At 42.8% G+C, this 14,261-nt stretch overlaps 1 protein-coding gene across 2 annotated transcripts in view; it reads right to left on the bottom strand.

Moving 5' to 3' along the window:
* The window catches only part of phf2 (PHD finger protein 2), a 42,176-nt gene extending 28,086 nt beyond the window's left edge, over positions 1–14,090 (bottom strand). For both annotated transcript variants that reach the window (XM_029247999.1, XM_029247998.1), the window contains exons 1-4: positions 13,370–14,090; positions 2,945–3,030; positions 2,156–2,270; positions 899–1,059 (exon numbers count right to left, since the gene is read on the bottom strand). In XM_029247999.1, coding sequence (XP_029103832.1) covers positions 899–1,059; positions 2,156–2,270; positions 2,945–3,030; positions 13,370–13,473 — 466 coding nt within the window. In that variant the 5' untranslated portion in view covers positions 13,474–14,090. The remainder of the gene's footprint in view (positions 1–898; positions 1,060–2,155; positions 2,271–2,944; positions 3,031–13,369) is intronic.
* Between the last annotated feature and the right edge of the window lie 171 nt (positions 14,091–14,261).

Consider the following 14,261-nt stretch of genomic DNA (forward strand, 5'->3'; position numbering starts at 1 on the left):
CCATAACTTCAACAACTCAGAATCTATGCCTATCTTAAACATCAACACGAATGGGAGAGTGGATGGTGGGCATATACCGGGCTGGAGCGACACACACACACACACACACACACACACACACACACACACACACACACACACACACACACACACACACACAGAGTCAGAGCTCTTGAGACAGAGTGCAGTGGAGCCCCCTTCTGACAGACTCAAGCAACTGTTTCATTCTAATTGGGGCAGCTGGGGGCCCAGTGGTCACAACCACTGTCTTGCAATCTGAAGGTAATTAGTTTGAATCCCATCTCCTGCTGCAGCACCTTTGATCACTGTACTTAACCTGAACTGATACAGTTAAAAATGACCCTGCGGTAAAAATGGGTAAATCAGTGTACAGGCTGTACAGGTTATCTAACACTGTAAGCTGCCTTGAACCAATGTATCAGGTAAATAAATGTTAATAATAACATAGAGACACAATTATTTTAACATTTATTCATTTAGCCAAAACTTAAAGAACTACGGTGTTAAGGAACTTACACTGATTTAGCCACGTATACAGTTGCATAACTTTTACTTGATCACTTTAGGGAAGTACCTTCCAACAGCATAAGAAGGGATTTGACCCTGTGACCTCTAACTCCCAAAGTAACAGCTCTAACCCCAGCTCTAACCTACTAAGGCTTACATCACATCTTTATTTTATTGTATTTGTATTATAGGAGTAATATGTTCTCCGCAGAATAACGTGTCTGATAACCGGAGTGTATTTGATATAAACAAACTGCTCACACACCGTGTTCATGGCTGTCGAGACCAATCTCGACTGGATCAACAGCTGGAATGCTAGCAGTGTGCAAATGATGAGCGTTAAGGGCCTTGTAAACCTCAGGACTCTTACCGACGTAGTTCTCCACATCACTAACGTAGAAGGTGGGCGCGGGCACGGTCATCCCGAGGCCGTCTTTCTTCAGCACCAGAATCGGCTCCGTGAAGCCGTTCTCCTCCAGGTGCTCCACTGTCAGCTGGCTTCCGCTCAGCTTCACGACCACCTCATCAGAGCTACAACAGAAGAATGCAAAGGAGTACGTTCGATGAATCACTAAAAAAAAATAAATGAAAAAAAAAAAAAAACACCCATGTGCACCGAGAAAAGACCTTGGATCTCGGGAACGTTTGGAAGATCAGCCTGAGAGCACCATCTACTGAAACATTCATGAAGTGAAAGCTACAGAGAAACTTCCCTGGGATGCTCTTCAAAGGAGAACTGCATCTTCTCAGCTATACAGATGGTTAGAAAACTATGGAGGCGTACATTGGTTCCTAAAGTTATGAACACTCAACTTACGAACTCCTGAACGTACAAACTTTTTCCATTATTTTTAAATACATCGGCTTTTCGAACAGTGTCTGGAGCAGCAGAGACGTCTCATTCAACGCCCAGCTGGTAGCGAAACGGACCCGAAGACGATCGGGACTGGACTAATTCATGGGAAGTGACCCCTCCAGTTTATGGGATGAATCCATCAACAGTCGGAATCGAACAGGGGTTTGTAGTGAAAATTTACTTTGACGTTTCCTTCTGTAAGTCAAATTATAAATGCTTACTGCAAGTACTGAAAAAATATTGCGACAGCAGTACTGCTTAAATTCTGCTACTTACATTTATATTCAGGGACAGCTGGTAGTATAGAGGTTCAAGCTACTGCCTTTAGACCCAAAGGTTGTAGGTTCTAACCTCATCTTTAACTGTAGTATGTTTGTGCAAAGTACTGACCCCAAATTGTTGAAGTAAAATTACCAGCTGTATAAATGGGTAAACAGTGGTGGGTAGATTAACACCCTAAGTCACTTTTGGAGGAAAAAGCATCAGCTTAATGTAAATACAGTCACTAATGCAAATTCTCTTATATGTAGATTTTAGTAGGTTCACTTATTTAAATGTTTCAGTTTCAATGTTGTTTGAAATTAAGAAAAAATTATCCAGAATTGTAGGTTTTTTATTCATTATAGTTTTGTCAGAATTTTTTTTGTCTTTTTTTAACTGAAAATACATGCTGGTATAATTAAACGTTTAATGACTTTTGATTACAAACAAATCGAGTTATGAACAGGCATCCAGCCTCAAGACAGCCGAAAGGGTGAAGATGTAGAGAACCTGGGGAAGGTCCGGCTTCGAAGCTCTTTGATGAACACCTGGCTGCCATTCTGGACAGGTTTGACGTCTGTGCTCTGCCCGGTATCCTGCTTATTCCAGTTCTTCTTCTTTTTCACTGGAGCAAGCAAACAGAGAAGCTATTAAATAAGAGCTTCTCTCAGAAAATGCGTCGAACACGAGTGACGGTCGACGGGCCGACAGCTCGCGTCTCAAATTTCGACTGACACCCACGTTCATTTCTGGAGGGTCTAAGTAGATCAGACAACAATCATTGAGAGCACATTTTCAAAATGTAATTGTGGGCCCAGTCATGTGAGCTCAGGGAAAAGCACTAAATTAATCTCAGCGCCGCTAACGACCTCGCTGTGACGGTTTAGCGTAATGAAAATGAATGTGCAGAAATAAAGTTCTTCGAGGACCAACTCAGCAGCCGCAGAAGCAAAATCTCATGACTCAAACAAACGAGGAGCTCTTCAATTCCGTCACATTTAAAAAAAATTAGCATTAGAGCCAATTTAAAAAAAAAAAAAAAAAAAAAAAAAAAAAAGAGTCAGGAGCAGGTAGTGTAGTGGTTAGAGCTACCACCTATGGATTCAAAGGTAGCAGGACTGATTCTGGCCTCCTGCGGTACTACACTTCATCAAGGTAATAAACAGTGAAAATTACCCTGCTGTATAAAGGGGTAAATCAGTGCATTAACATTAGAAGTTACTCTGGGGAAGCGGAAGTGCCGCATACAAAAATAAATGTAAAACCCGAGTCCAAGCACGGCTGGTGGACAGCGCTTACAGGTGGATTTGCCGTGAGTTTTCTCGCAGTTGGGACAGTGGTAGATATCGATGTCTGGAGCCTCATCCTCATCCACCCCAACGCAGCTGAAATGACAAAAACACAAGCTTTTCTTTAATTTGTTAAATCTCTTCACATTTACAAATTATTTACCATAAAGCGGAACTTTGTGAGCATAATGTGGCAGCATTTGTTTTTGTTCACGAAGCAAATCCCTTGAACGGTCACCAGCAAGTCGCTTAAAATAGGAAAAATTTATAGGCAATTTCAAAATTCGGTACAAAAGATGGGAGTAAAATAATCTGTTGAACAAAAGACTTAGAGAATCCAATCAATTGTGAAAATTCTACACATTCAGAATAATAATTCAAAAAACACCCTTTGACACTTATTATTTGTATCCTAGTCACAAGTTAAATTACAGAGGAAAAAAGGAAAAGGGTAAGAAAAAGGACACATCAGCAGCAACATGGAACTATATTCAAATATGTCATTAAATAAAGACCTACAACTCCTGTCACAAACTTTAGCAACCTTTAGCATTAATGTGATGGCTTGTTACCTTACTTTATTCATCACTTTCTCCGAAGAACTAAGGCTTAGTAATAATTCTAATAATATATTTTAACTGCAATTTATTTAAACTTAATTAATAACAATGCTACTTAATTACTAGTAAAAATATATGGGCCCCATTTCGGAAATTCTTCTGTTTGTCTTTACCTGGTTTTCTTTTCATTTTATTCTTGGCAATTACACTTGTAGCTCACCCTATGAACCCAACTGGGACAGGAAGTCTATTTGAAACTTGGAAATTTTTCTTAAGTCCACTCACTAAGTCACAGTCGAGAAAAGCTTAAAAACAAGCTTAATCCCTTGTGTTGACAATTTAGGTTCTGTTTCAATCATCAAATTAATGCATAAAGAATTATGAATTTGCTGCAAGACTTATTTACTAAATAAATAATAAATAAGGTGACATCATCAGTGGTGATGTCATCAGTGCTTAATGTGCTGGTGATGTCACCTTGACCGATAATGAAACGTTTGCAGTCTGAATGCCAAGGTCAGCAAAGACCCGAACATCTGAATCAACAACCCGAGCAACGAACACCATCAATCTGCTATATGCATTTCAAACTTATTTATTCTATTCGCCATCAACAACTCTAGAGAGCCGGAGACCCAGCATTGTATCTTAACGTGTTGCGTTCTGATTTATACATGCAATATGGTGCGTGTGGCTTCTGGAGAATGAAACACAGGAGGGTGAGTTGCAGTGTAATGGAGTATCGCATGGGGAGAAGACATTAAAAAGTGTTTCAGTGCCAACTGGGTCACAATGTAAACTTCACAAAACTAGACAGCAGGAAGCCATCAATCCATTGACATTTCCACAGATATTTCTGTAATACCTGCTTAATTTAAGTCTGCAGCAAAAAGCATGATAACAGAAATGTATCTCTATTTATTCGCTGGGTAGTTTCTGTAAAAGTCTAGGATATAGCAGTAAATTTGAAATTTGATTTTGCACTCTCTCTGAATGTGTTCTTCTGCCCTCTAATGGTGGCAAGTGGAAACGCAGCTCAATTTTCGCTCCCCAACAGAGAAACAGGAAAGAAAATATTTTTAAAAAAGTAAATAAACAAACTTGGAAATGTTGATATCCTTGAAAATTCCTTCAAAAATTCAAAAAAAAAAATTCAAATTCAAATTCCTTCAAAATTCAGATGTTGGTAACATGTGTACTAAATTATAATCTCTGTCCCTCAAAGCCCATGCCATCTTCCAACTTCTCCTCACCCAACACTGTGCTCCAGGTTAAAACACCAGTAGCAAAGAATTCACCAAATTCTACCCTTGGCCCTGCCATCACCTACGCGACCACATGTGTACCTGTCAGCTACGAGAGGCCTGTGTTTCCCATGAATCGCTGCAACAGATGGCAACGTTTGCACAACGTGGACTGACCCCTCCAAAGGCCCTTATAATACTGCTTCTTGCTTGACAGTTTTTCCCCCCACACACCTTCAGCAAAACAGCAGAAATAATAAAAATAATGAAAACTAATGTTTGATAATGTGGTTAAGAAGTTTGCTTGTGGTCCTTGGGGGATTAATTAAAGTGTAGATGTACACAAAAATAACATTCCCTCCTGGGCAGAAAGGCAACTTCGATGAAAGCGCTGAATTCTAATGATTACAACGTGAAAAATGCGATTAAGCATGAAAGAAGGAAAGCAAACTGTCAAACATTAAACATTTATTTCCTTATGAAACAATAACACTTTACAGCACATATTTAATGAAAGTGACATGTATTCCCACAAGACATTTCGCAAACTGAAAGCGTAATAGTTGCTGTAGTAGCAATAAATTGCAGGATACATGAGAAGGTGATTTAATTGTTTGGCTTAATTTGTTGAATATTATTAAACCATTTAATGTGTCTGAAAGTGCTTGGACACCATTCAGACAATTTGAGTGCCAATTACTTATTCTTCTTTTCATTTAGTTGACATTTTTCTCAAAAGGGACTTAAAGGGTGAGGTTTGTACACTGACCTACTTACACTGATTTACCAATTTATAGAGCAAAGTCATTTTTACTGTATCAGTTCTGGGTAAGTACTTTGATCAAGGGTATTAGAGCAGGAGTGGGATTTGAACTTGAATCCTTTGACTATATGTCCGAGTTGCTTTAATGTGATATCTTTATTTATCATCTGTCCGGTTCTCAATTATTCTGAGATTTTTCACCAACCAGTAACATTTTACTATTTGTTTTAATGACTAAAATCAGGCAAAAAATATAACAAAGCATAAACATTTTATTCAGTCTGAACTCTGAAAAAAAATAATTTTTTATTTCATTTAGCAAATGTTTCCATAGAAAGTGACCTTCCAGTTAAGAGTGCACAGACATAGTAAGTGCATAAGAATAAACTAAGTGGTCACAAACACTTATTTCTCAGATAAATGCAGTCAAGCTAAACAATAGGCAATTGAGCAAGAATCACATCCTAAGGTCCATAACTCAATAATCATGTCATAAAAAAAAAAACATTTTAAAGTACAAAAAACCTGACAAATTGTTTTTAAAAAGCAACTGTTATACACTCAACAGCCACTTTAGTTGGCACAATGGGCTCTTTACACACACAGACCCCCGACTCACAGTGAGTCACATGGTTGTCTCAGTACATAAAGCGTGCAGACGGGGTCAAGAGGTTCAGCTACTGTCCCACTGAAAGAGCGGACCACATCTAACTGACTCTGTTGCAACAGCCTGATGTGGTGGTGCCAGTATCTCAGAAAGGGCACTACACCCTACAGTGTCTAGAATTTACAGAGGACTTTGTAATAAACAAAAAAAAAATCCACTCAATGGCATTTCTGCGGACAAAAACCACTGTCTTAACAAGAGCGGTCAGATCCGAATGGGCAAACTGGTTAAAGTCAACAGGGAGGCCAGAAGTTCTGAAATAAGAGTCCAGTACAACAGTGGTGTGTAAAAAGGCATCTCTTTATGTAGAGCTCATCACACCTTGAAGAGGACAGGCTACAGCAGCAGGAGACTATGCTGGATTTATCGGCTTTTCGCTCAGAGCGAAAAGATTTTCCACTGGACATGCTGTGATCAAAACTGGACAACTGAAGAGTGAAAATATGTTGTTTCTATTACAACACCCTGATGGCAAGGTCAGATGTTGATGTAAAAAGAACGAATCCCTAGATCCATCCTGCCTGGTGTTAACAGTAGACTGGTGGTGGCAGTGTCATTGTTTCATTTGCACGTTAGGCTTTTCAGTACCAACAGAGGCTTGTTTGAATGCCACAAAATACCAAAACATTGCTGCTGACCAGGCTGACACCTTCAGAGCCAGTCCAGCCTGTCTCAAGACAATACCCCCAGGAGGATGATGAGCCATGTCACAAAACACACACCATGTGAAGATGTTCTACACAGCCCAGCGCCTTTATTCCAATGGCCTGCATAGCCATTTCATCTCAAGCAATAGAACATCCTTGGGATGAGGTGATAGCAGAATGAATGAGCAGCCAACAAATGTGCAGAAACAGTGTGTATCCTTCAAACCAGCACAGACAAAGACCCCCATGGAATATGTCCAGCACCTTCATATCGAATTCATGCTGCTCATTTGCAAGATGTACAGGTACAGGTAATAATGCCACCACACGCACAACCCACTCCACCTCCCATGTGTTTTACAGCTGTACATCTTGAGTCCTACATGTATATTGCGTACAGTATATCGTATTATGTGAATACTGTACATACTGTACAGAGGTTTATTCTGTATGTTGTGTATATTTTTTGTGGTCTGTATATCTTTAACTTGTGCCGAACAGCTGCGGAGAACGCACAAAATTTTTACCACCTGTACACTTGTGTTTATGGTGAAGTGACAATAAAGTGATTTGATCTGAGAGTATGCATTGGGTACGTGTGTCTGAATTGCCCAAGTACGAACCGTGAGTTTTGTAAAATGTATAAAACAGAAACAATTGTCCAGTTTTCCACAAAAGTTAAACCTGAAGACACGATGCACTGCGACCTTGTTTAAATTCCTTTCAAGAAACACACACTGTCTATAACCGCTTGTACCAAGCGGAGGTCACAACAAACCGGGGCCGAACTCAGCAACACAGGGGGCAAGGCTGGAAGGGGAGGGTACACACCTCGAACAAGATGCCAGTCCGTTGCAAGGCACCAGGGCTCAAATCCCAGAGCCACCACACAGCAGGCACCCGCCAAACCCGCTGCGCCACCGCACCCCCCCCATTCAAGAAGCAGATTACCATATATATTTTTTTAAGTTTCTCACACAGCTCAATTTACGCAACACAAAATGTAAATTTAGGCAATGGAAGACAAACTAAGACAAAGTGTATGTATACAAGACGAAGATTACAGCCCCAAAACAGTACAGGCAGTCCCCGAGTTACGAACATCCGACTTACATACAACCTGTACTTACGAACCACCCCCTTACTGAGTGGAAGTTAATTTTTTTGTTACCTTAAGTAACAACCAAATAAAAACTTCATAATAAAGCCTGTTATATTCAGAATTCGAGAGACATACGTGGTTTGTAGTAACAAACAGGCGCTACTTTGCAATGCACATCGAAACATTGTGCCTCTAAAGCGGTTCTGGGCTCGCGGGCAGAGAGCGTGGGCCCGAAGTAGGACAAAGACTTCCTTCTTTTCCTGTTAACAGTGTCTCGTGTGTTACTGTATTTGACTTTAATTTTTTTTTTTTTTTTTTTTTTTTAAAACCCTCCTATGACCACATGGCGCGGTGGCGCAGTGGGTTGGACCACAGTCCTGCTCTCTGGTGGGTCTGGGGTTCGAGTCCCGCTTGGGGTGCCTTGCGACGGACTGGCGTCCCGTCCTGGGTGTGTCCCCTCCCCCTCCGGTCTTACGCCCTGTGTTACCGGGTAGGCTCCGGTTCCCCGCGACCCTGTATGGGACAAGCGGTTCTGAAAATGTGTGTGTGACCACATGGCACCAAAGTGTAAATGTGATGGTGATGCATTAAAGGAAAGGATCACGATTGAAACTAAAGTGGAAATAATAAAGCAAAACGTCAAATGCCAACAAACATTGGAAAAGCGACGCACGCGCGCACGCACTCTGTCTCTCTGAAACAGCACTTGGCTCCAAAAGACACTTCTTTCCAGTTGCGGAATCTCACTCCAGACATGAATTAATTCTAAACCCAGCATTCTGGGTGTAACCAACATTTTCATTAGTCATATTAGAAGTCAGCTCTGAAACTGGAAGTCAACTTTTTTTTTTTTTTAAAAAGAATACCCATATCTGATTTATGTATGCTTTATACATCGCTTGAGAATCAAGATTCCCGAATCTTGCTGGCAGTAAGGAATCTAAATTTGCACTCGAGTATTTAATCACTTAATTACCTTTGATTTGACCTAATGCAAATCAAAATTCAGATCACATTAAACTAAAAGCATCAGCTAAGAACTCGGTACTATTTTTCAAAAATGCTTTTACTCACAATTACTGTGTGCTAATACAGGAATAACATTATGATAACAGGTAAAAGATTATTTTGAGTCCATGAACAGTAAAGACATTCTTTTTTCAATTAATCATTATGTTTAGGCTGTTAACAATTAAATACTAAAGGACTGATACATAAAGATTAAGTGAAATGCTAATTTCTAGTTTTGGTTTAACAAGTAAAGGAAACGTTTTATTGAGGGCTGCACAGCAGGTTGTGATGATCCCTTACAGTCCATGGGCTCTGTGTTTGAATGTGGGTTTGAATTTGGCTCAGTCTGTGTGGCGTTTGCATGGGTTTCCCCCAAGAGCTCTGGTTTCCTTCCACAGTCCAGAAACATGTGTTTCAGGTGAACTGGGGAATCTAAAATGCCCTTTCTGTGTGTTTGTGTGTCTGTCTATGTGTGTGACACTTCCTTCCAGTGGACTGTGTCTTCGCCATGGTGTACTCTGCATCACACCCTCTACTTCCAGGATAGACTCTGGACCACGGTGACCCTGCCATGGACAAGCGATTAGTGATAATAGGGGAAAAAAAAAAATTCAGGACACATGCACCAGAAACAGGCTACTTAGTTTATTTTTAAGTAACTGGCAGACAACAACTTCCCAAGATGATTTGGATCATGGAAGTAAATCAAAATTAATCAACCTTGAATGGGATTTAAAGCTCGGATGGAATTAAAATCAATATGGCCCATGGAATGGCTCACAGTACAGCCAATGGTACAACCCACAGGCTACAAGGGGCAGGGACCCCATGACTGAAAGGGTCCAGCTCACCCAGTATCCTCATGGCACTGTAACTCTACCACAAATCACTGAGTCCATTAACAGTGCAACTGGAGAACGTGACAAATTATGAATCATGTTTATAATTTCAGTGTCGAAGCGGAATTCATATAATTTCCAGACATAAACCAATGCTCTGACTACAGGACAATGTATTGACCAGGTACACTGTGGTAGACAGCAGCTCAGATGATGTCTGGGGTGGAAACAAGCAGCAGGTGCGGCCAACAGAGCCCTGAGTATTTATAGGGAGTTTGGGTAAAGAATGAATGATAGGGGCTGAGAAAACATGCTGGGCTACATCTGATGATTTATTGTAAATGATTTATGTTATGGTCTAATTTTATCCTCTTTTCAATGGTTATGTTGTTTCTGCAAGTGGCACTTATATTTTCAAATAAAACTCCCAAATCAGACACGTGTCGGCGTGCCACACACATCACTATTACACAATTACATGTTTGTGTGATATAAACAGACTCACTGGGATACGGACAGCTTTTTGACATACTGTTCAGATCTACAGTCTGAATGTTTGTGAAAATTAAATACTAATTAAAGACTAATGTGGGTGGAGGCAACCTGGGTCGCTGCAGTTTCACATCAGTCCGGAGATTTTTGTTTTACTCCTATTTCTTGGCCACTTCATCACCACAAAGTGCACCATTAACAAATAACACACTACAGCCACCTCTCCACTTAATTAATCATTGACAGAAAAAGGTGTGGATATTGAAATTTCAGATCCCGAACACCTATTCCACATTATTTTAAAATGGGGAAAAACAATAATGCATTCCCAGCCAATGCTAAAACCGCAAATTTTCCCGAATACCACTATAACACAGTACACACACATAAACACCTATATAACTATCAACCCATGATTTCAGCATGATATAAAATGCTTACAGTTACACACATACTGCAATAAACTAAACGGAGAGCCACTGAACCCGTCGCATTTATTGTGAACAACTTTCTAAAACTGCGCACTGTTGCTAAAATGCACATACATACTGAAAAAAACCATGAGCTGAACTTTTCCTGCTAATTGCTCTGCCATTTCCGCAATCATTCCATTAAATAATACACCCATTTTGGCCAAAAGACGCTCCCATAATTCCCCACTTGTGGTTAAAGCAACACTCCGATTTCTTACGCGCCAGCAGACGAAGAGATCTGGGTGCAGAAATGCCAATTACAGTACATTACTGCACTTCTGCTTCACGTTCAGCGCGCAGCTCCGCGGCGGACTCGTGCACTGAGCAAGGTGTCACGCGGCCTGTCTTTCATTCGCACTCAAAATACATGAACACCGTGATGGAACGGCGTCTCGAAGGGAAGGACACAAACCCCGAGAAGATGCGCGTCCCCAACGCCCAAACCTGAGGCCGCATCCAGGAGGAGGGGTGATCGCAGCCCGGAGGAGAACCGGGTGTGTCCCTTCTCCAGTTTTATGGGATGCACATGAAAGAAACCTGCTGTCGACGGATGAAGGCGCTCAGACAGCGCGTGACCGAGGGGGCGGGGCGGTACAGAAGATGCCCTGGCTATATGTCACAGTGGCCCCATGTCCATTGGGGGCCTCGATCCCCTCGGATCGACTTTCATGAGGCAAAGCTGCTGCTGTTGCTGTTGCGCCCATGACAGCGCATGACGCGAAGACAGGGAGTCAATCAGAATCGCACAATCAATAACACATCCCTTTCATTTTCATTGATCACTGTTTTCACCCAGAAACACACATTAAAGCAACAAAAAGGTCCAGACACGTCTGAAAAACGTCCGCACCCATAAAGACCTCTGTCTTTCCCTGAAGCTGCTTTGGCTTCCAGTTCCTCGGGACTTCTGAGAAGTACTTAGAATGAAAAAGATTATTGAAATAAGGAGTTTTAAAATGTACATAATATCCCACACATTAAAACAATGAAACAGACACACTTAAAACTTTATGCTTATGTGCAGTGACAAAACTATATCCAGAATCTGAAGTATCCTTCCAGAGGGAGGTGTTTTTTTTTAATCAACAAAAACTCATTCATATTCACAAAGTTGACCTTGGTCAAGCATAATCATAATTAAATGAAAACAAGGGTATTATTCCAGTTCTCCTCAACCACAGGAGGAGCATATTTGAGCATAATCAGCATCAACACTTTATGAGGAAATCATACACGAGGTCTAACTATTACTACAATTAACACCATTCTTCTTCTTATTATTATTATTATTACCTTTTATTTTGCGGCCCTATGTCACTCTGTCTGAAATCAGATCCGTCACACAGATTTGTAACTCATTTTCTATATTTAAGTATCATTCTCCTCACATTGTGAAAATACTGATATTTCAGACAATCAGAAAATTTCATGCTCAGCCCTCATTCCTTATACGGGTTCCATCCCACACATGGAATCCTTCACTTCTGCTCAGTATAACGGTGTCATATTTCTACTGAACCGTGATTTGTGGCGGAACAGGTAAATGTGTGTGTGTGTGTGTGTGTGTGTGTGAGAGAGAGAGAGAAAGAGTTAACGCTGAACGCGGGTAAATCATGTGTTCATGTACCGGAGGTGCAGCGGGACTCCGACTCTCGAGAAGCTCCTCACACGTTTATTCCACATGCAAATTGGCACGTTTCCAACACACATGTGCGCGCCTCCGAACCCCCCGGAACCCCGCGGCAGCGAGAAAGAGCAACATTCGCCGAAAATTCCGACAATAAACGGCGCCATAGCAGCAGGAAACGGGTGTTTTCTGCGAGTAAATTCAGCAATCCGATCGTGTGCAGAAAACAGCTCCGATGGTGAAATATATCGGGGGGGGGTTGGGGGGGGTACGTTGGAAAACGGACCGTTTGCAGTGAGGGGGAGGAGATCGGACTGCGGTACATGGAAATATTGTCATGTCTCGTGTGCAGGACTGCATGGATGGAAGACGAGCGTCATCTGCTGTGTTTGCAACAGCGAAACAGTCGCGCATGTTTTCGAAGAAGCTTTTTCCCGTGGCGCACATAAACACGCCAAGCGGAGCGCAACTCTTCCATGATCCATAATTATATCGGATATGGAAAAAGCCCCGAAAGATCAGGCTCCCGCGCGTCACTTTATCGCCCCTTTTTTTCCAGGCGCTACGGCAACAATGTAAAAGGTGCTTAAAGGGGATTTCGAACTAGTGCGGAGAAGCAGAAAGGAGCGCAGCCGCGGCTCAGGACGGGCACCTCGCGAACCATACGAAAATTGGCAAATATAACAGACGCGCGCGATGTTTTTGTGCCATTCGCACACAAGAAAACACACACACGCAAATGTCATCCAGCGCGAGCTGCTAAATATAACTCCGCCTTCCGCGCGCGGCGGCGACTACGGCGGCGGCGGCGGCCTCGCGCTCCCGGGATACAACTGTAGCGAAGCGAGGAAATAAATAATAACAACAATAAAAGCGAAATGGCGCCAGCGGACACCGCGCTGGAGTGACGCGTTCGCTGTCCGCCACGCCGGCTGCTTCGTTCGTGCCGCTGCCCTCCGCTCCGCTCGGCTCGGCTCGGTTCGGTTCGACTCGGCTCGCCCGCGCTTTACCTGCCGTGGAACCAGTCCTTGCAGGCGTCGCACTCGATCATGAACTGGCTGACGTCGTACGGCTGTCTGCAGATGCAATAGACGGGAGCCGCCGCCGCCGCCATGTTCGCGGGTTCCGCGGCGGGCAGCGCCGGAGAGCTCGCACTGGCTGGAGGGCCGAGGCGAGGGGCGACGGACGGATCGCGGATGGCGGCTCGCAGGCTGAGGCTCCTGGGCGCGGGGTCCTGGGGTCCTCGGCTCGCTCGGCGCTCGCTGCTCAGTCCTCGCTCAGCGCTGCTCGGCACGGATCGGCGCGCTCCGGCGGCATGAGGACGGACACACACAGGCGACGTCCCTGCTTCTTCAAAATAACAATCGCAATAATAGCAACAATAATAATAATATAAAGAAAATTCCCACAAACGGGCTCTGACCCCTCCGTACGAAATAAATAAATAAATAAATGAAAAACGTGGGGGGGAAAATCCTCAAGTGATGATTACGAAAAGTGTGTTATTGTGCGCGTGCCCCCTGCCGACTGCACGTTAATCGAGATTCCTTTTTTCCATATAAACCGTAAAGCGGGACAGAAAAGAGAGGGAAAAAACACACGTTTCCTTTCACTGTAACATTGTTACGTCAGCGCGTTAAGGAGAGAAAAAAAAAAAAAGAAAACGGTACCGTGTCTCAGGATCGGAGTGAATGGCCGAGACACGTGATCCGCCGCCGCGCGCGCGTTCGAACCGCTCCCGTAGAATTTCCGCAGGAGTTCGGCGCCCGGAGGCGCGCGGCGGCCCTCGTGTCCCGGGCGCGAGCTCCCCGGCGCGTCTTAATGCTTTAAATTCTTATTTGAACAGCTCCCCTAAGTATTAAAATAAAATGCAGACTGCTGCATGTATTCGATTTTTTTTTC

This window comes from Scleropages formosus, chromosome 22 (assembly GCF_900964775.1).
Source record: "Scleropages formosus chromosome 22, fSclFor1.1, whole genome shotgun sequence".
Classification (NCBI taxonomy): Eukaryota; Metazoa; Chordata; class Actinopteri; order Osteoglossiformes; family Osteoglossidae; genus Scleropages; species Scleropages formosus.